This window comes from Paroedura picta, chromosome 11 (assembly GCF_049243985.1).
Source record: "Paroedura picta isolate Pp20150507F chromosome 11, Ppicta_v3.0, whole genome shotgun sequence".
In the NCBI taxonomy this organism is placed as follows: Eukaryota; Metazoa; Chordata; class Lepidosauria; order Squamata; family Gekkonidae; genus Paroedura; species Paroedura picta.
In genome coordinates, this window is record NC_135379.1 from 17,678,235 (window position 1) to 17,700,921 (window position 22,687).

At 44.2% G+C, this 22,687-nt stretch overlaps 1 protein-coding gene across 2 annotated transcripts; it reads left to right on the forward strand.

The window, feature by feature from the left end:
• The first annotated feature begins 3,828 nt into the window (after positions 1-3,828).
• Positions 3,829-22,059, forward strand: HACD1 (3-hydroxyacyl-CoA dehydratase 1). Of its 2 annotated transcripts, none has more exons than XM_077303013.1 (7): positions 3,829-4,464; positions 6,533-6,650; positions 9,630-9,648; positions 9,735-9,817; positions 15,404-15,525; positions 18,159-18,337; positions 19,513-22,059. In XM_077303013.1, the coding sequence occupies exons 1-7, from the start codon at positions 4,226-4,228 to the stop codon at positions 19,593-19,595; spliced, it is 843 nt and encodes a 280-aa protein (XP_077159128.1). In that variant the 5' UTR covers positions 3,829-4,225; the 3' UTR covers positions 19,596-22,059. The 2 variants fall into 2 exon arrangements, with proteins under 2 accessions (XP_077159128.1, XP_077159126.1); XM_077303011.1 differs by having other exon boundaries at positions 3,837-4,464; positions 9,729-9,817.
• The last annotated feature ends 628 nt before the right edge of the window (positions 22,060-22,687 follow it).

Consider the following 22,687-nt stretch of genomic DNA (forward strand, 5'->3'; position numbering starts at 1 on the left):
CGCGACAAACCGGTCCCTCTAAAAAGGGTGGTTTTTCTTCCCTTCCCGCAAGAAGTTCCGCGGCCGGATGTCTTAGTGGGTGTCGGGGAGCTCAACATGGTGGCGCTGCTGCCCTCACGACCTGCTTCCCGGTGGCTCTGGTAGAGTCAGGGGTGGCTAAACTGGTTCTCCGGATAGCTATGGACTACAATGACCATGAGCCCCTGCCAAAAGTAGTCCGTTGGTTTCTGGAGAGCCACAGTTTGAGGGAGAGGCTGTCTCCACTTGGTGATTTATTCGAGGCATGCACACTTTCTCAGGCAATGGAACAGGGATCATACCCCATGACGTTCTATGTAAACCGCCCAGAGCTGTATGGAAGGGTGGGATAAAAATCTAAATAGATTAGTTATGGCATTATACCCCCATCGAAGTCTTTCCTTCACCAAACCCCAGCCTTAAAATCTCCATGTATATGTATTTCCCAATTGTATAGGACAGGAAAGTGAGGGCATTTCCGCGCATTGAAAAAAATAGTGTTACGCCAGCAAAATGGCATAATGCTAAAAATCATTGTGCCTCCGGCCATTCCTTACCTTCTGGCTCTCACGTTTTCGTCTGCTTCTAATCTGTAGAGCCAGGTTTGATTCTCCACTCTTCCACATGCAAACAGCTGGGTGACCTTGGACTACTCACAGTCCTGTTAGAGCTGTTCTCAGAGCAGTTTCTCTCAAGAGTTCCCAGCATTCTCATCTTCCTCACATGGTGTGGAGGAAAGGAAGGCTACTGCAAGCTACTTTGAGACTTTCAGCTAGTGAAAAGCAAGGTATAAAAACCAACTCTTCTTCAGAAGCAAGTTAGTACCAGGAAGAAGAGCTGGTGTTTTTGTACCCAGTTTTTTACTACCTGAAGGAGTCTCAAACTGGCTTATAATCACCTACCCTTCATCTTCCTACATCAGAGACCTGTGCTGTAGGAGTAGCTGAGTGAGCTCTGAAAGAACTGTGACTGGCACAAGATCACCCAGCTGGCTGCATAGGGGGAATCAAACCTGGCTCTCCAGATTAGAGTCAGCTGCTCTTAACCAGTACACCAAGCACATGGGTAGATACCATGGTGCCTATTGGTACCATGTTGTGGGTCATTGACCTAAGGCCTTGAGACAAGAAAAAAATCAGAAGCCTGTGTTGCATCTAGGACCACTTCATACAGAATAGAACAACTATATATGCTTTACATCTCTCAGGTAGTCTGGCTGTTTAACAGGAAATACCCCAGCAAGCTGCACAGTGTGGCTGGGGAGGAGGGTACAGTGATGCAGGCAAAGGACGAAGTCCTTTGTGCCTACATTCCTTCTCACCCAGGCCAGCAAAGGCATAGTGACTCTTGGCTTTGTCTTATGTGATTACCATCAGTCACAAGCTGAGCATGAATCAGCAGTATGATGCAGTAGCAAAAAAGGCTAATAGAAGCACAGTCTCAAAATCTTTAGAAGTGATATTTCACTGGGTTCTGCAGTAGCCAAAGCTAGTGAGGCCAATTCTGGCCCTGTACAAGAAAGATGTCAATTAACTGGAATAGTTTCAGAGAACAGCAATAAAGTGTGTGTGTGGTGGGGGTGTCTAGAATATAAGCCCCACCCAGAAACACTGAGTGAACTGGGTATGTTTAGACTAGATAAAGGAATGCTAAAGGGAGAGGTACACCCTCCTACTTCCAGAAGGTCTGTCCCAAATTGTTAGGAAAGGGTTTCTTTGCTGCTCTGGAGGGTAAGACTAGATCTAAGGGAATGTGTTACAAGAGGCTACATAGCAGCTGTGGAAAATTGCCTAATGGTAAGAGTGGTTGACAATGAAATTATAATTCCCAGGGCATGGTTCTCCCTTGCAAGCAGAGGCTGGATAGTCATCTGCCAAGCATGCTCAAGTTTGTATTGTTATCATTTAACTAGATGGCCTAGAAGGCTCCTTCTAGTAAAAAAATTATGATTTACATGAGGGCATGACTTAGCATGAAGTCACGAAGCCATGAATCTTCCTGAATCAAATCCGTTTTAAATAAAGAGGAAACTTAACTTGCACTCAATGAGATATATTTGGGGAAAATATTGGTGTACATACTCAAAGCCCACAAGGGTAAACATACAAATTCCTAAAATATAAAATATAAAAAAGGTATTCAGAGTAGGGTTGGGTGATATTTACCTACTCCAAAAGAGATGTGGAGAAGACTGACACATGACCATCAGCATGGAAGGATGACGTCAGGAGTCAGCAAGCAGTGCAAGTGTATTGATTACTGACCACAACGAAAAGGCTATTTTTACAAAAAAAAAATGTAACCAGAGGTTATAAGCTAAGTGCTGGAAGCCCAAGAAATAGCTTGATGGGTTTCTCAAGAGAAGACAATACATAGTTATGAAATGGTGTGTCTGACTGTGACCCATTTTGGGAGGGGGAGTGTGTGATCACCCTAGTCTTTCAGCCATTTTCTCCATCTTTGACATGTTACCTGTGGCTCTTCCCCAGTTTGGCACTTTTTCCATGTTCCAGGACGCTGGACAAGATAAGCATATGATTGTCAGGAGGGTCTTACCTGTTTGAGGCACAGGCCAACAGGTTAGCAGTGGGTCTCATTTTCAGGAATAGAAGCAAAGGGTCTGTCCTGTCCAACAACTCCCCCACACATACACCTTGTCTTCTACTTTTATGCTCATCCCTGCACTAGGAGTGCCAACTCCCAGCGGGTGACTGGAAATCTGCTATTGCAACTTATCTCCAGGTGACAGAGATCAGTTCACCTGGAGAAAACATCTGCTTTGAAAAGTGGAGAAAACATCTGCTTTGGAAGGTATAGGATTTTACCCTGTTGAAGTCCCTGCCCCTCACCAAGCCCTCCCCCCTCCAAACTCCTGGAATGTCCCAGTCTGGCATTGGGAGGATAGCGAGCTGACTCCAGAGGGAAGTCAGGTTGCCATGACTCTCCTGCCCACCAGCCAGGATAGGATAGCCAGATCAAGGTAGGGAAACTCCTGGAGATATGGGGATAAAGCCTAGGAAGAGCAAGGACTTGCATGGGGTCTAATGCCATAGAGTTCACCTTCCCAAACTGCCATTTTATCCAGGGGAATGGATCTCTCTTGTCTGGAGATAAGCTGCAATTCCGGGGGATCCCCAGTCCCCAGTTGGAGGCTGGCATCCCTCAAGGGAAGAGGTGAAAACCACATCAGGCACCCAGGAAAAAGAGCACGCCTGTTCTCAAGGGATGGGATGGTGAGGGTGTTGTTCCCCTTCCGATGCAGCTGCCTGGTTCTCCTCCGGGCACCTTGGCAAGCCTCTCACCCAATCCGCTGTCCCTTTTGCTGAAGGCACCCAAGGAAGCCCTTTCCCCCACTCCGGATACAGGGCTCCTTTCCAGCCGTGGGGATGACAGGCAAACTGACACGCCCAGAGGTAGTCCAGTATATAAAATGTTATAATTGCATGTAATATGTAGTCAAACTGCGGCCCTCCAGATGTCCATGGACTACAATTCCCACTTCCTCATGGGAATTGTAGTCCATGAACATCTGGAGGGCCGCAGTTTGACTACCCCTACCTTAAAGTGTGGTTTGCATGTTTGGTGAGATGGCCTACACAGGACACACGCTCTTGGTTGCTACTCACAGGGAATGGCTGGGGTCGAACGGCCTTCTCCCTAATTGTGACTTAACGTCGCCTTTTATGGGCCGCAGTGAGCCCCCCCTCCCCTGCATTAGGGCCCGTCCCTAGCACGACGTCTGAAGTGGAAAGACAAGAGGTGGCGGCCGACGGCGGAGAATATGGGGGCTCCTGGAGGCACGGGCTCCTCCGGCCGCCCCAGTGATCCCCGCGGCCACTTGGGGCGCCAGACGCGCCGCGGAGGAGGCCCGCCGGCTCCTGCCGTCGAGCCGGGCTTCTCCAAAGCGGGCTGCTGCCGGGAGCGCTTCGCAGCGCGTTAGCCGTCCACTGATAGCGGGGCTTCTGCTGAGGAGGCGCGGCGTCCGCAGCCCACCGTGCCACTTTGCGGGGCTGGCCTGGGGGGCTGTGCCGCTTGTGCCGCTGACCCTCGCCCGGCCTCCGCGCCGGCCAGCGCAGGGCCCGCCTCGCAGGAGGGCGCTCGGGGTGGCGAACCGCCGTGAGGCGTCCCTGGGCGGGGGGCGGGCCAGGCCAGCGCAGCATATGAGCAGCTGCTCGGGGGCAGCCGCCCTCCGGCTCCGCGAAGACAGATGGGGCGAGCGCCAGAGTCAGCGCCAGCTGTCAGCGCGACGCCTCCTTCCTCCTCCTGCTCCTCCTCCGGCGTCTCTCAGCGCCCGCTCTCGGCGAGGGCCCGCATGGCGTCCAGCGAGGAGGACGGCGCAGGCAGCGGCGCGCTGGACGAGAAGGAGGCCGGCAGGAAAGCGCCGCGGTGGCGCGGCGCCGTGACCACGGCCTGGCTCATCTTCTACAACATAGCCATGACCGCCGGGTGAGTGAGTCCCGGGGCGAGGCACGGCGCCGCTTCTCCCAGCCCCCCGGACCTGGAGCTGGAGCTGCCCGTCTCTTGGGGTCCGGGGGGAGGGCCGGGCCGGGCCGGGCCGAGGCGAGCCGCGGGGAAGGGGGCGGGTGGATGGCTGGCGGGCCGTCGCTTGCCTGCATTGCCTAATACGGTGCAGGCCTTCCCGCGAAGCACGGACGTCATCCCGCCCGCCCGCCAGCGAGGTTAAGTATAGCCCGAGGCAGGAATGCCGGCCGGGGGGACCGGGGCAGACTGCTTCCCTAGGCAGAATTTACTGCGGCGGCTGCCCGAGGCTCTCGCCCGCTCCCTGCGCTCGACCCCGGGCTCCCCTCCCTCCCTCGCCTGCCTTGCCCGAGCCGCCTTCGGGGCAGGCGGCTGGGCCCACGGGCGCACCTGCTTCTCCCGCGGACGGGAGGCCGGCCCAGGTCACCGGACCCGAGTGAGGAGGAGGAGGGGGGGGACTGCCTCGGAAGGTGGCCAGAGAAGACTGAAGCAGGACCTGGGGGGCTGTATTGCTCTCAGGTGAGGGCTGTGCTCTGTTGCCTATTGCAGGGGTAGTCAAACTGCATCCCTCCAGATGTCCATGGACTACAAGTCCCATGAGTCCCTGCCAGCAAACATCTGGAGGGCCGCAGTTTGACTACCCCTGCTTTAGGGGAAAGCTCGTGCTGCACCCAGGGCAAAAGGCACCTGGTTATCCACACAGGCAGATCTCCCCCCCCCCCTCAAAGGACGGTATCCAGCGGGTAGTGAAGAAGGCAGGAAGATTTAGACCTTTTCCTGGATCCTAAAACGGCGCTTTGCCCTTCCACAGGGGAATGCATGGGAATGGGAAATGTACTAGGAAATGGGGATGGCTGGGAAGCGACAGACACCGAAGCATTCGCACACATGCTGTATAAATGCACTTGCAGTTTGTTTACAATGCGCCTGGCACCCGGGCTTGACTGTGTGAAGCAGCAACGTTCATTTGCAAACTTTCCAAAGCGCCCTGAAAATGGGCATCCTTCAGTGTGTGCAAAAGCACCACTTGTGACAATCACCCTACAAGACCAAGGCCATCACTGACAGTTCTAATTTGCAGGAGGAATCTCATAAAGAAGAAAATTGAGCAGGTATCCCCCACCCCCTCCTAGGAGGATAGATTTTCTACTTCCCCTTGGCATATTAGGATCTCATCAGACATGCATTTTAGAAACTGAAAAGGAACCAGTCCTTTTCAGAGTATTTACAGGTATCTGAAGGCTGAGTGGACCTCCAATGGAGAAGGACTGCTCAGTTCCCACTGCTGGCTCTGTTTCAGAGGGCGGCAGGAGAAAAGGAAGAACCAAACCTGCTTCCTGTGCTAGCATGACTGAATGGCTGCAGCGATCAGACTGTACAGTTGCACACAATGTACAATACATGTGCAGCTGTCCTTTCTGACAGCTGCATTGACTCTTGAGTTTGCACAAGTAGTCCTTCTGACATCCTGGGTAGAGGAATGGGTTAGGGTCCAGTTACGTGCGTGACTGCAAGGAAAGGAGTTACTTCTTAGGAACTCTCTTCCCCACGAAAAAGCATCATGAGAACATTGATGCTGCTGCTGGATGTTTGTGTGTATGCTCCATCCAACAGCTTCAAATGAAGCCCTTCCCAGTCTGGTACAGAGAGCCTCAACCTGTCAGGGAAAACCCCGCAAGGCATATGGCATGTGAGCCACCTGCAGGGCTGCCGAAAAGATGCATCTTTGATGATTTATTGAAGAAGTGGCAGTGCTGGTTATCTTTTGAAGCAACTCTTTAATTTTGGGTAGATTTGGGATATAGTCCTGCCACAAAGCCCTCTGTGGGTGAGCCACATAATATAAATGGATACAGTAATATTTGGGTTTAATGTAAGTCCTGCTGCGTTTGCTAGTTTGCTAGTCAGCTTTCTCCCTTCTGAGAATTGCAAGGCTGGGATCACAACTAGTGTGAAGCATGTGTTTCGAATGATGGACTGGATGAATCGTTTCCCTGTGCCCTTTGAGGATGTTCATTTTCTTCCCTGCTCCCAGGTGGCTGGTGCTGGCCATTACCATGGCACGTTTTTACTTGGAGAATGGAACACACAAAGGCTTGTACAAAAGCATTCAAAAGATACTTAAATTTTTCCAGACTTTTGCTTTGCTTGAGGTAAGATTTTAAGTTGACCGACCATTTTTTGCCTAAGTGAATAGTTTAACCAAGGGCTAATAAACATAAAAACATTTTTAATTTGTTGTTTAGAGCAGGGGTAGTCAACATGTGGTCCGCCAGATGTCCATGGACTACAATTCCCACGAGCCCCAGCCAGCATTTGCTGGCAGGGGCTCATGGGAATTGTAGTCCATGAACATCTGGAGGACCACAGGTTGACTACCTCTGGTTTAGAGGATACACATTCCCTGTATTTTTTTCCTCTTAAGGCAGAGTTGGCTGAACAGCTCTCTGGTTATCTCTGGACTGCAATTACCATGAGCCCCTGCCAGCATCATGCTGGCTTTGGTAATTGTAGTCCATAGACATCTGGAGAACCACAGGGTGGCCACCCTTGTCTTATGGGGATGTTTCAGCTGAGAAGAATGCGCTTGGTTTTTACAGGAATGATTCTTACTATGTGTGGAAAACCTGAAGGGGTTCCCTTGAAGGAGTGGAGGGGAAACCCTTGACAGTGGCCTGATTTTGCAGTGCCAAACTACTTATTGGTCCATGCCTATTTTAACATCTTTATTCCTGTTTTTAAGATGCACTATTGGGTCTTTTAAGATCTGTATATTAACATTTTAAAACATCCACTTTGCTTCAAATGCTTTTTGTATAATTTCAAATTGCTGAGGTCTACAGAAGAATTCATGACTATGCATAAATATATATTTTTACTATAGACATGATTTCCCTCAAGCTCCCTCTCCCCCACCAGCATTTTTAAATGTCTCCAGTATACTGAGGGGATGATATGCAAGGGCTCTGGTATGTTAGGATGAGGAAATAAGTTGCAATACTTTTTGGAGTGGTGACAAACTTAACAGTGGTCAGCTTCTGGAATTTGGGTCCCTGTTGGTGAGCCTCTTGTGGCGCAGAATGGTAAGGCAGCAGACGTGCAGTCTGAAACTCTGCCCATGAGGCTGGGAGTACGATCCCAGCAGCCCGCTCAAGGTCGACTTAGCCTTCCATCCTTCTGAGGTTGGTAAAATGAGTATCCAGCTTGCTGGGAGGTAAACGGTAATGACTGGGGAAGGCACTGGCAAACCACCCCGTATTCAGTCTGCCATGAAAACGCTAGAGGGCGTCACCCCAAGGGTCAGACATGACTCGCTGCTTATACAGGGGATACCTTTACCTTTATCTTGGTGAGTCTAGCTTTCCATAGTTGAGGCCCCTTCCACTTGCCAGTGTGGTATGTTGAGCGGCTGCTGGGTTCCAGTACTGTGGCTGAGCTAGATTTTATTTATGTATTCAGAATGTTTCTATGGCGCCTTGCAATTTTTAAACAATCTACTGCATTAAAAAGCATTTAGACATAACCAGCGTGAAGCTATCGACAAAACAGTAGCTGACCATCAAAAAGCTATAAGAAAACACCTCATTAAAAGACTGGGTCAAAAGAAATGTTTTGGCCTGGCATCTAAAAGAAAGTAAAGATGGCACCATGCAAGCCTCACTGGGGAGGGCAGGCCAAAGGCAAGGAGCCACCACAGAAAATGCCATATCTACTCTCTGCCCACTTTACTTCTGAATAGGACTACCAGCCTCCAGGTGATGGCTGGATACTCCCCAGAATTATTATTATTATTATTATTATTATTATTATTATTATTATTATTATTATTATTATTATTATTATTATTATTATTATTATTATTATTATTATTATTATTATTATTATTATTTAATTTTTAGACCACCCTTCAAATAGGTCTCAGGGTGGTTTACAACATAAATAGTTAAAACACAATAAAATCCCCATAAAAACCCCAATTAACATCAACAAAAGTTACATATAACATATAAGCGGTGGTGGTCACAATTCTGATCTTAGTTACCTGAGTTCCCCCCAAGTTCAGCCTGATGGGGAGAATAATATTCAGAAGAGGGTGGCACCAATACAATAGATCTAACAATGATCTCGATGTTAGAGATCTCAATATTGGAGGGGATCCTCTGATGGATTTGTGGGAGAGCTGCCCTGGCCTCAACCATATGCCTGGCGGAAGAGCTCCGTCTTACAGGCCCTGCGGAAAGCTGGTAGATCCCGCAGGGCCCTTAGTTCTTCTGGGAGCTCATTCCACCAGGTTGGGGCCAGGACTGAAAAAGCTCTGGCCCGGGTCGTGGCCAGGCGAACATCCCGTGGGCCCAGGACAACCAGTAAATTCATACCCACAAAGCGGAGTGCCCTTACAACTGAGCTCTGGAGATCTCTGCATAGAATGACCACTTTGTAGGGTAATCACTGTGGCATTATATCCTGATGAGACCCTTCTCCTCTCCAAAACCTGACTCTGAAACTGGGTGAGCAATGCAGGGCTTGAGAGGCAGATCTGAACTGTCAGATTGGATTATATGGGAGGAGATGGTCCTTAAGATACCCTGGCCTCAAGCCATTATTCTTCACCAGTTCTGTCATTGTTTCAGAGGGTAGGTAGCTGTATTGGTTTGCTGTAGGTAGATTAATAGCACCTGAGAGACCAACAAGATTTCCAGGGTGTAAGCTTTCAAGAGTCAAATAGGGATGCCAGCCTCCAGGTGGGGCCTGGAGATCCCCCTGTCTTACAGCTTCAGTCTACAACAATCAGTTCCCTTGGAGAAAATGGATGCTTTGGAAGGTGGACTCCCTGTACTCACAAGGCTCAATCCCCTGGATCTGGTGGTTCTTCCTTGGTTCATTATGATTATTATTAGTACACGTCTTGTTTAAAAATGAAGGGTCTATCTACCTACCTATCTACCTACGACTTAAGAGAAAGATAGGTAATGAATGCTTTGGTTTAGGCTGCCCATGAAAAAAAATTTGTAAAGTAGAAAAGACCAGGATGAGAATTTAAGATCAGCAATGCCTTACTTTATACAGCCACAAAACATTTTTGAATAAATCACCTTGTAATTCTGTCTCTCTCTCTCTCTTTAAATTTACAGATAGTCCACTGTGCAGTTGGTGAGTCTTTGTTTCAGTTTCTCAATTAACTAGCCCGGTCCTGCCCTATGAGACAAAGATGACCTATTTCTCTTTTTAAGGATTAGTGCACACCTCTGTGCTTGTGACTGGGGTCCAAGTGAGTTCCAGAATCTTCATGGTGTGGTTCATTACGCATAGTATAAAGCAGGTAAGTGTCAGAGCAAAACAACGCCAACAAAAATTGTCTCCACTAAACAAAGACCGACCTAGACAGTATTAGTTTGGTGGCAAGTCATAGTCTTTTAAAAATCATCACAGGCACATCTTCTACAGCAGGGGTAGTCAACCTGTGGTCCTCCAGATGTCCATGGACTACAATTCCCACGAGCCCTTGCCAGCTGGCAGGGGCTCATGGGAATTGTAGTCCATGGACATCTGGAGGACCACAGGTTGACTACCCCTGTTCTACAGGTCAGTAGAAATCCAGAAGGAATGAGAAGGACTGTGAACAGAGCTGCAGGTGCAACTTCAAAGTTTCTCAGTTGTGTCTGCTTCGTGCTTGGGAGATGAGGACTTAAAAGCCCCTGGAGATGGATATTGGAGCTGCCTTGGCCCATTGCCTGGTTTGCTCTGTCTGTTAAGCAAGATCAAAGACTGACACGTCTCTTCAACCTATTCACCCAGCTGTCAGCTGTTCCTGTTCCACAGAGAGCTTAAAATTAGCACATGTTGAATGGGCTAAGTAGAAAAGCCTTAAGTGAATTATATTGTACACAGGTGTTTTCCTAGTTGCATTGATGGCATTCTTGCATTGTTTTTTAAGTAAAAAAAGGAAAGGGGAACATTGACTCCCAAAAGCTCATACTCTGTTGCCACTGGACTCAAATCTAGAACTAAACAGAAATCTTACAGCGCTGTAAAGAACAATATATTTCTATTCTAACATGGGTTCTTATGGACTAGAGCCCACTTTGGTAGCAAAAGCCACTGGACTGCATATTATAAAAATGATTTGATTAAGTTGATTTGTCTTGGACAGCAGCATCCTATCAAGCCATATGGAAACCAATCTGAGAGCTGTTTGTGCTAGAAAGTTCATTGCCCTAAATAAGAATTCAAGTAATTTAAGGGTTGATCTTCCAGCAGAGAAAAACGTAGAAACAGAACTCCTTGAGGTTACTAAAATAAAATTTTGCATTTGGTTATGTTACATTAGGCTATGCCACTTCAAAGTGCTAATTGTGGTATGTAATTATTCACTTGCAAGGAAAGCCAAGCAGAATTGGGGTAATAACTAGATCAACAGATTTTTGTTTTGCTTTTTAAATAAAAAGTCTTCTGAGATCTCATTGGGATGTTTAGAATTATTTCTATATATTCAGGGGACTACAGGGAGTCCAGCAGAGTGCATAAATTAAGGATTTAAAAATAAATTCCACCCCAAAATCTGTGTATGAACTAAGTGAGAAACTGTTTCATGAGACAGCAGCTAGATAACAGATCAGAAACATAAGCAGTTATTTATTATTATATTTATATACGGCCCTCCCTGGAAACTCAGGGCAGTTTATTATTATTATTACCATGTTCCTAAACAGGGGAAACGGTCCATAGAATGGTCAGTGGCTTTTGGATGACCATTTGCTAGGATGCAGTGTTGAGCCTTAGTGTGTGTCAGGATATCTCTGGGCTTCTGGCTGCTGGGTTCTGGAAATAAATAGAGCTGTGCATTCTCTGTATGTTTCTTCAGAAAGAGGTTTCATCAATGGCTGGTTTGACTTGAGGCACTAATGTCTGTTCAAAACCTTGCTTGCTGCAGTAACTGCTATGCGGCTAAAGTTTAGGGTTTTTTTTAAAGTCCTATTGAATGTATTCGGAAAATGAAACATGCTGAATTGTCTCTTTTTGGAAACCACAAAGTTCTTAACTTTAGCTGGATGGCACACTGCACTTTTCAGCAAATGCCTTATAATATTCCACATAATTTGTCTCCTGGGGGAGTCATCGGTGTCACTGTTTGAAAGTTTTTGATGTTTAAAGCCAGAGTGAATGCTAACTTCCCACCTGTGGGTTTTTTTAAAGTGCTGAGCCATTAAACTGTCTCTCCAGCAGGTGGTGCAAACTTACTTGCTTATGTCAAATACAAGGAAACTGCCTTATTCCTTCTTGCTTGCTTGCTGGGCTATCTCGTTTTGTCTTCCATGTCCTGTCTTCGTAGCATGCCTGAATTCAAGGACAGTCCTTTCCATAGCAGAGCAGCATAATAAGGCTAAGCTGAACTGATAATTGCAACTTGCATTATCTTTGTATAGCTTGTTTAGTTTAGGATTTAGTTTAGGATTTCCATTCAGATTGCGCAACATAGCAGTTAGTAGGGAAAGAGAGAATGAGTTCACTGGCAAACAACAAGCAGGACCAGTTAAATTGGGAACAGGGTCTATGCCAGGTGCCCGTTTTCTTTTTCCCTAAGGCATCTCTGCCCCAAAGCAAATGATCAGACCTGGTTTTCCCTCCACGTCATAGGAGTGGGAGGTGCTTCAGAGGAACCCAGGAAGCATAACCTTTATGTCTTCAGGGGGCACCCATTCAGAAGCAGCTGTTTCCACCTTACAACAATTGTGTTTGGCTCCAGCTCTCCTGGCAGTCATTCTGCAGTGGTGCCCCTGCTCTGCACGGAGGAACCGGGAACACTGAGAGGATAAGGAAGCCTCATTTGTCCCTCCTGAGCCTGAGGGACAAAGGAGATGAGATGCAGGATCTGCCTTACAATTTTCTTTTAAGGTACAGTTTTTAGTGACTTGTTCACTGAAGGGACTTGTCCTTCCCACAAAGTGGAAACTTTGATCATGCATCCTTCGATGAGACGCACATCATTTGCTTCATATGTTATACAAAAGTATGGGGAAAGAACACCCTATCCTTCTGGAGCTGTGCAATGTATGGTCTGAGCCATTCTCTCCAATGGGGACCTCAATGGTTCTCATCTCCATTTTATCTTTACAATAACCCTGTGAAGTAGGTTAAAAGAAAATATGCCTGGCCTCAGTTCACCCAGCAAGCTTCCATGGCAGGATGGGAATTCAAATGTGGGTCATCGAGATACTAACCACAGACAATGTCAACCATCATTGTAACTTGGAAGCAGACCCTTTTAGTTCCAGTTGAAAATAAGAAGCATTTAACTCTTTTCTTGTTTTGTTTATTTGGCTGTATAGTTGGCTGTTGTTGCGTTCTGGTATGTACGCATGGGATTTGTCTTATGTCAGAGTGTTAATGCGCTATATGTTCTGAAGTCATCATGCGCATTGCACACATAAAACTGAAAATCGCATGCTTCTTGATTGACTGTAACCTTAATCAGGGAGGACAAATGATTAGTTAGTCATCATAAATATAATCCAATATTTTTAATGTTGCCACACTTAAGGATGAAAAATTTAGAAGCAGTCTGAACACATAGCCTCAATCATAATTACTGAGATATACAGATGTCCTTTTTGTCCAGTTTAGGACAGATGACACTGGATACTTATGCTAACAAGAAGAGTATTTGGTCTGGCTGTTGTCATTCCTGTTTTGAATTGTGACTGGAGTATTAAACTGTTAAGCACTTAATTATATAGGTATTGATACACTGCTTTTCTCCCTAATGGAGATCCAGAGTAGCTTATGTTTGTTTGTTTGTTTGTGTGTGTGTGTGTTCATTCATTCATTCATTCATTCATTCATTCATTCATTCATTCATTCATTCATTCCCACTTTTCTTGCCCAATGGAGACCCAAAGCAGCTTACATAGTTCCCATTTTATAACAACAATCTCATGTGTTTATCCCTCTGCTCAGGTTGGCGATGGAAATTTTGTATAAGCATGCAGTATATAACAGTTGCCCATTTCAAAAGTATCTCCTTCACAAAGGTATACATTAACCTTTCTGGAGAATGGTAGATGAGTGATAATAATAGTAATGTGGTAAAGTTGCAGCCAACTTCTGATGACCCTTCGTGAGCAGGAGACATTTAGAGGTGGTTTGCTATAGCCTGTCTTTGCATAGCAATACTGGCCTTTCTTGGCAGTCTTCCACCCAAGTAGTAACTACAGCCAAACTCGCTTAGCTTCTGAGCTCCAAGAAGTTCGGAGTATTCTGGTGCTAACAAACCACAAAAAATCAACAACCACATGTAAAATCGATGGCCTATTAATAAAACAAATGTAATCTAGGTAACGAACCTTCCTGCAGTCTGATTTACAGCAGGGATAAACACTTTTCCCTGGCTTTGAGGATGCTCGGCATGTCTGAAACTGTGATTTTTTTTTTTTTTTTAGTTTTGTCACTGGTTTAGTTTGTTAAGAAGCGGTTATGGTCTTCTGTACTTGTAACAACAATCTGTATCGCTCTATTTTATTTCACAGAATCCCTGGAGCTTTTATTAGTCTTCAGGCATGGAAGTCTATTACAAAATTCTTTCCATTTTAACGAAAAGAAAATTACTTGTCTGTAATTCCTCTTCTCAGAAGGTAATAAATAGATACCCACTCACCTTCTTCCCAAAGTTGGAAATTAATTTGCTGTTGCTTATTACATCTGTTATTTGGTACAACCTGATGTCTTGATGTAGTGGGTAAATATATGCTACCTGCTGAGGCAGTTCAATGACTCAGACATTAAACCGACTGTGGATGCATGCATTGTATTTCCTCTTAGTATACTTCATGGAGAGTTCTCACCTGGTTCCTATCTAAAGGTCCAATTTTATGCACATTTACCAGGGAACAAGTACCAATGAACACTTAGTTCTTAGAATACAAACATAGACACCACTGGCACCATGCATAAACATTGGTACGAGTCTTAGGTACCATTGAACATAATGGGACTAAGGCAAGATCTTCCTGCAGCTGTTCTGGCTGGGAGCCTCATATCAGCTGTCCTTTTTCGGTCTGCTCCTTTAGATTACACAAAACAAAGTCTTATGCAGCCCAGGTCTACCCATGTTTACTTGAAAGTAAGTTCTTCAGAGGTCCATGAGACTATAGTTCAGTAGAACTTACCTCTTGGTAAGCGTGCTTAGGACTGCAGCCTTAGAGAGAAATTCTGAGCAGGCCTGTTCAGTACTAAGGCCCATTTTAGTCTATGGGGATTACTCTCAGGGAAATGCGTTTAGGATTTATTTATTTTTCCATTTATCTCCCACCATTCCCAGGAGGCCGGCTCGTAGTGGGTTACAAAATCAGTCCATAAACAATAAAACCCCAATAAAACCCCATTAAAACATCAAACACAATACATGGTGGTATAACTAATTACCCTTCCCACCCCAACAGGGGAAGTGAGGTGAGACTGCAGCCTTAATTTACTAGAAACTAAACTGATACAGAAGAAGGAGAAGCCAGCCAAATCATATTAAAGGGGAAATAAAGAAGATGACAAAATGGAAATGGGGCCAGTTTGAAGTTTTATGAGAGAAAGCAGAGAAAGGATATGCAAACAAATATAGGGGTCTGTTGAAAGTTGTATCAATTATGTAAATGATGCCTTGCAATTAGGCAACATATGAATTATTTGAGATGCTAATTGAAATGGTTGCTGGGAATACAAGAAATACACTAAATAGCTCTTTGTGTATGTGTGAATTCTGTGCTTCCTTTTTCCATTCAGTAGGTAGTTTTTCAGTATGAATGTTGGATGCAGAACAGCATGACCGAAATGCTGGTTCATTGTCTTGAGAGAATCTATTTCACGTGTTTATTACAAATCAAGATGTAGAAAATGTTGCTTCTATATGCTCCTACAGATCCAGAATGAGGAGAGCGTTATTCTTTTTCTGGTCGTGTGGACTGTGACCGAGATCACTCGATATTCCTTCTACACATTCAATATGCTCAACCACTTGCCGTACTTCATAAAATGGGCCAGGTGGAGAATGTTTTGCAGTTTAGTTTCTCGTTGTTCCGTGCATGCTAATTTCATGCATGCAGAATTAGCTGCAAGAGCTATGAGAGCTGAGTGTTTGGTTTCTAACTCGGTTTGCTCTTCGAACAAGGAATATTTTGTTTCATTCCAATGCAGTCCTTTGCAGAGTTGAAGTCCAGTGAAATCCGTGGGCTTAAACTGGAGGAATTCTGGATGGGATTGCAACGGAGTTTGTTGACTGCTTTAGTTAACTCGCCTGGTGCCTATAAAATTCGTATTTTCAGAAATTCTCCTATATCTTTTATGAAGTGCACACAGAATATACTAACAAATGTGCATTTATGAGTGGTTGTTGTGTTTTAATTATCTGTTAGAAGATTAGATTATTTTAGGGTTTCATGATGGCCCTGGAAGTGTTTCCTGAATGGGTGGGAGTTAGATAATTTTGAATGTATTTTTAAAATTTGTTGAACATTTATCAGTGATATGACGATATATAGTCATGTTGATCTGCCCCCCCCCCAAAAAACAGCAATGATGGCTCTGGAGGGGGTGGGAAGGGGAGGGGCCTCAGGTGGGCATGTACACGGCTGTGCTTCCCAGCCATATTCTGCACGATCGCTCCTGGGGTTTCTCGAAGCCTGAAGAATGATTCCTCAACAGTAAAAAAAGTTGAGAAAGGCTGTGCTATATAATTGTAGATTAAGTATTACAATCTTCTACTTCTGAAATGACATAAATGGACTATATCATGATACTTGAACCTACGCCAGGCACTTCTGTTTTCAAAGCCCAGAAAAGTTGACTCGTTCTTCCCTCTCATGCTTGAGTTGAATGGAACTTAAAACAAATGTACTGCCTGTCACTCAAGGGAGTTGGCATGATCCAGTGGCTAGGCTGTTGTAACTGCTGGTTCAATTCTCCACTATGCTATGAAGATCACTTTGTGAGCGTAATCTAAATTAATGACTTGCTGCAATATCTTTCTGATCTTTTTTAGAAGACAGGATGGGATACAGATACAGCAAATAATGCATAAATCATTGTTGGAAAAAGCCAGCCCAAATCCTATATAAAACTTAAGGGTTGTGGAAACATGTTCAAATAAATGAGCCTGTTATATCCTGGACTTTGTCCTGCATTTCTCTAAACTGAGATTTCAGGATTGCTGGGAATGAATTTGATGTTTTCCGCTTAAGTGCTTTTAAAACCCTTTGTGATCATATCATATAAATGTATCCAGCGGAGTTACCACTTCAGTGTGTTGCAGCAAAACTAACAGCAGTTTTAAAGCACCATAAAGTTTTAACCTTGTATAAGCTTTTGCCCATTTTGTTAGATGCATTAAAGTATGTCAGACTGTGTATAATAGATTTGGATATCATCTCCTGGTTTTGCTGCCTGGGAAGCTTTGCTTATCTTTGTTCCATGTGAATATGACCGTTTCTGCACAAGTAATTTTCCTCTGGACAGCCTCTGGTTGTAGTGGATTTTAGAGCCCCCTCCATATGACATCATCTCCATCCCAAGGCTGTCCAGGGGCTGGCTCGCATTTTGCCAGATTTGCCTCAGGATGAGGGAAATTGCAAAAAGTGGATTTGCCACTTTTTAGCTCACAAACCCATCGGTGAGCAACCAGTGAGGCGCTGGGAAAGGGGGGGGGATGGGTGAGCGAGCATCCTTCTCCCAATTATACAGGGGTCCGAGCGCTTTGTTTTTAAGCCAGCCATTTACCAAAACTGTCTTGTTGGGCTTCAGTTACCATGTCCAGCCTTCACACAACTTAGGCAGGCAAAAACAGTCCCGTTTGTATTTTCTAAAGGTGGGAAATGAGCTGGGAAAGGGGGGGGGGCAGGTGATCGAGCATCCTTCTCCCAATCATATAGGGGTCTGAGCATTTTGTGGATTCCGGTTACAACATTCAGCATCTCAGAAATCCACCCAGACATAAAGTCCAAAAGAGCACAAATCCCAAAAAGCGGGGGTTGCTCTATCATTCTGGCATTTCTCCATAGCAACATGGCAGTGTTGATTTTTATTGAAAACGTTTCTGTGTTGTGGTATTACTGCATAGCAATGCAGAAGTGGCTTAAAAAATTGGGGCTTGGTTTCAGTCCATGAGAGAACTACTGTGCTGTGGTTGGTGGCTTGTTGTGATTGACCAGCCAAGGAGTGGGGGGAGAAGTTCAGCTTGTTTTCCCTTGCAGCCTCATCAGGAGGCAAAGAGCTGTGATGGAGCACAGCGAAAATGTGGAAGGAGTCTCCCGTATTGAAGGCTGCAAATGCGAGGTTAACCATCCCGCGTTTGCAAGCAGGAGGCCAGGCACATGATAACCCTGTGGGGTTTTCAAGGCAAGAGATGTTTGGAGGGGTTTTTCCATTATCGGCCCCTGCATCACAGTCCTGGCATTCTTTGTTGGGCTCTCTTCCAAATACAGACCAGGGCCAGCCCTGCTTAGCTTCTGAGATCTGACAAGATTGGACTAACCCTTCAACTTCTAGTAAAGTCAGTGGACTTTGAAAGCACAATGCAAAAGCTAAGTGTTGTTGGTGTGCTGTTTAATAACCAAAGCAGAAAAGTGTGCTGTTCAGAGAAAATCTCTGCAGCTGTGTAACTATTGATTTCTTTATTTCAGGTACAACCTTTTCATCATTTTATATCCTGTGGGAGTTGTCGGTGAGCTTCTAACCATTTATGCTGCCTTACCTTACGTGAAGAGATCCGGGATGTTTTCAGTGAGGCTTCCCAACAAGTATAACGTCTCTTTTGACTATTACTACTTCCTGCTTGTCGTCATGGCCTCCTATGTCCCATGTAGGTATCAGTGGATACAAATATAAACTTTTTAAGGGGTTGGTACAGTATATGTCTTAATAACAGTGGAGTGTCCTACTTTCAAAGAGCAGAGAATGGCATACTTAATCATTTAACAGTTAATCATTAAACAGTAGTGATCCCACTCCAGCTTCTTTATAACATGAAGCATAATTTTGCCATGTATTAATTTAATTTAAATTCCCTCTAGCCATCTGGTGTCTTCTTTACATAGATTCCATTGGGGGTTGTTTCAAACCACTTAGTAGAGTTGCCAGTCCTCCAGGGGGGTAGGTAATTCCCTGATTCTTCGCTCTTGTTTCCCACACAATTCAGAGTGGCAGCAGCAAATTTTAACAAGGCATGATATCACTTCTCTAGGAATCACAAGAAACTCCATAGTTTTGCCACAGAGTTTCCAGTGATTCCTAGAGAGAAGTGATGATGAGAGGCAGTGTGGTGTAGTGGTTATGACTGGCAGACTCTAATCTGGAAAAAAGGATTTGTTTCCCCACTCCTCCACAGGAAGCCTTCTGGGAACTATTAGGCCAGTCACAGGTCTCTCAGAGATCTCTCAGCCCCACCGATCACACAAGGTGCCTTTTGTGGAGAGAGGAAGGAAGGAGATTGTAAGCTGCTTTGAAATTCCTTAGGGTAGAGAAAAGCAGAGAATACAAATCAACTCTCCTTCCAGGTTTTCTCCATAAGTAATGTCACAGTGCCAGCAGCCACCCTCTCATGTACATGTTTTTTGGGCTCCCACCAGCTGCCAGGCTGGACCTGGCAACTCTATCACCCATACCAAACCCCAAATCACGTGACTTTGTGTTGTGTAGGCTTGGTCATTATCTTAATTTGCAGTCCTCACTACAGGCTCATTTAAAGAAAGTTCAGGCCAAGGAAAACTCAGTTCGATTACTCTTCTTTCAGTATGAAAATTCATGAAGCAGTAAGAGGAAGATAGAGAAAATTGGGGGGAGGGATGAAAGCATTGGCAAATTGCTTCTGAATGTATATCTATATACTAACAGTGATTTGCTTGCCTCCCTACATTTCCAAGATTGATCAGGCCCTCAAACCTCTGTCCTCTTTCTCACTAGACTTTTTTCCAAACTTTATGTGCTAATTATGCTTCGTACATTTTGACATGGCCCTTTCCTTTTCTCCTTTGACAGTGTTTCCACAATTGTACTTCCACATGCTACGTCAGAGAAGAAAGGTGCTTCATGGAGAAGTGATTGTAGAAAAGGATGATTAAAACAACTCTGTAATCCTAGTGGGTTTTTTTTTCTTCAGAGTAACAAACCAAAACTATATTGTGTTGCACAAGTCCGAGTTTTAAATCATGGAACAAAACTAACAAGTGCACAAAACAAGTCTAGATCATGCTATTTCTTAACAGTAATATTTTCAGACTTCAATTTTCAACTTTGTGTCCCCACCCCCACCCTACATTTGCTTTCAGGCAAGTTATGTGGCTCCCAGTATAGGACACTGCAAAATATTACGGTTGCACAGTCTGCTTAAGAAGCCTTCTTTTATATTTTCCAGAGGACATTGGGACAGTCACTGAAAAGTATTGTAAATTTAGGTATGCCTCTGTGGAACCGAAGAGGTCTATGCATATATTTGTATTTGAGAAAAAAAAGAACCTTATCAATCCCCTTCCAGATGTAGCCCCTTGTACATTGCGGCAGGAGTTAGGAGACCCTGGGGAAAGATTATGATTCCCATTTGGCCATTTATGGTGGGAGATCTCCAGGTAATTGCAGCCCTCGCCTGCCGAAATTCAGCTGATCAGTGAGAAGAAACTAGTGCTAAAGCAGGGGGGCGCAGTCATCCTGTGGAGAAACATTTAAAAGACAAATAAAGTCTCTGCTGTTTTCCTGGTGATTTGTAGTGCCACCTGGAAGTGACAAGGGTACTGTAGCTCTAGCAGTCACCAAAGTCGCTATGGTAAGACTGCTAAAGGTACCCTTGTCACTCCTGTATAGCTCTAGGAATCACTCAAAACTCTGTGGTCAGAACTTCCATTAAGTAGCCAAGGCCTCCTTTTTAATTTTCTCTTGGGACACTGCCCTTCCTAGCCTTCCCACCAGTTGTCATGCACTTCCTAGTGACTCTAGCAGTGATGAAAAGTAGATCTGAAAAGCCCAATATGCACCTAGGAACACCACAAACAGCACTTTGTTCCTTCAACCTGCATTTTATTTTCAATGTCTGTCTGGGGCCACAGAACGGTATCACCTCAAGATAACCTTCAGAGAATTCATCAACTATTGAATCCATTTGTCGGTTTTATACATTCTAAATCTAGTGTCAGATTATGTGATTACACAGAATTTGTCAATTAAAGAGGCAAACCTGGCTACTTGAGTGCAGCCGTAATTTAAAAAGCTGTCTGCAAATAATTGTCTAGTTAAATAATTCACTAATATACGCTATACTGTCCAGTACTGTCCAGTTTTGCTCACTGTTTTAAATGAATAGATGTATTTTTATAAATACATTGACAAGTGTGCCCAAGCTTGATTACTGTGTTCATCTGTAATAACAGTCCAGTATAAATTAGTTTACTTACTCATATAAGGATTATTTAACAACCTGTTCTTAAATCCTGACAGTACAATATTTAATAGGTATTCCCCACATTTCTCAACTAGTTCCATGTGCTCAAGGCAGTTTTGTACGGCCACATCGCAAACCATGGTCAAAAATTGCACCCCGCATGCTCAAGTCACTGGGGATGCATAGTACAAGACTGAATCCCAGCCACTATACCACAGACAATGCTAAATAAAGCAGATGTAGGGAAAGTTGAGGGCGTAAATGAGATCACCAGGTTTCTTCCCCCCCCCCCTACCTGCCATTATCTCTCGTGCTCCAGAGGTTCGGGGGGCCTTTCAGACCACCTTTTGAAGTAGGGAGTTTGTAGATGGAGAGGAGAATTGGTGGCTCTCATATGGGCAAGAGTAGAAATGCCTTTTACAATAGGATCCTTGGAGCCAAACCAAGATGTGGACATTGGAACTTTCTGAACCTTTCCTCAAATGTATTTCTTTCTTCACATGTGTTTCATTTTGTGTCAAATCCTTCAGTTTGTATATTTATAGGAGTTTTGCTGAATAATTCATCAAAGGTACACTTTTTACTGTAACAGTTTTTCTGGCAATATAACAACTTTATTTTGTGGGGAAGGGTTCCCTACAATAAAGTGATCAAAGGTGCTCTAGCTACTTTTTCATGCTATATACATTTGAAGGAACTTTGATACAGGAACCTATAAAGTTGCTCAGTTTTACACTTATGTTTAGATTAAAAAATTCTGAAACTGCATCAATTATGTTTTTACAATCCTTGTTTAATCCCAATTTTCTTTTTAGAAAATTAAACTGTTTCTTACAAAATATCCAGGCAGCTTTTGGTACATGTTTTAGAATTACAGAGAGCTACATGGAAAGATAAACTATTTGTGCATGATGAATAGATTTGTCGCTTTTCTAAAATTTTAATTTATGAATGCATATGTTTGTTATGTACCTCACCATCTTGCTGATCTAATTTGGACATGCTGCAACTGTGCTCTGAATACAAATATTTGATGGTTCTCTTGTATGCTGATGTTTAACTTGGGGATGTTGTCGTACAGTAAACAAGGAAATGTTGTAGGTATTCTTTTTTACCATTTTTGTACATCCAATATTAAACAATACCACATCTTGCGCTCAGGATTTCTGATTTTGCACAGGATGCTGATATTCCTGAGTTTATATTAAGAATGAAATGTTTAAGATTATTTATACAAATACTGGGCCAATAATACACTTTAAATAAATGATTTACTCCTAGCCAACAGGGTATCCTTTTAAAAATTCTGCAATTTACAGAGGCACAGAACATAAAGCCTTTTCAATGCAGGATCAAGGTGTTATTGTCATATTTGGATAAATTTCCACTAGAGATATATAGAAGTTCCGCTGTCTTAAATTTTGTTCATATTCATTTCTTCATTGGGGGTTATTTTCCCTTTGCTAGAATAGTACAGAAATATAGCCCTTGCATAATCTACTCATTCATGTAAGAGTGAGATTTGGATTTAATTAGTGATCCCCAAACCTGCATTGCTTGTAATGAGATATTTATGGTAATCATCCCAGGGCAGAAATATTGTACAAATGCATAGCGTAAGCGGTCGCCTTCTGTTGATGGGGTCTGCTTTTTTGTTATAACATAGAGAGCCACAATTAAAAATTTGTGTTCCATATAATGGCACAGATTTATATCCTATGGTACTCTTAATGCTTCCAGTCTGGTGATATTTACCAGAGAGCACTCCCAAATCTTTTAACA

What these genes read in the sequence shown, in the direction of transcription:
- HACD1 (XM_077303011.1), top strand. Translation starts at nt 4,226, where the DNA reads ATGGGGCGAGCGCCAGAGTCAGCGCCAGCTGTCAGCGCGACGCCTCCT. An exon ending in AACATAGCCATGACCGCCGG is followed by an intron (nt 4,465 to 6,532) that starts GTGAGTGAGTCC and finishes CCCTGCTCCCAG; the next exon opens with GTGGCTGGTGCTGGCCATTA. An exon ending in TTACGCATAGTATAAAGCAG is followed by an intron (nt 9,818 to 15,403) that starts GTAAGTGTCAGA and finishes ATGCTCCTACAG; the next exon opens with ATCCAGAATGAGGAGAGCGT.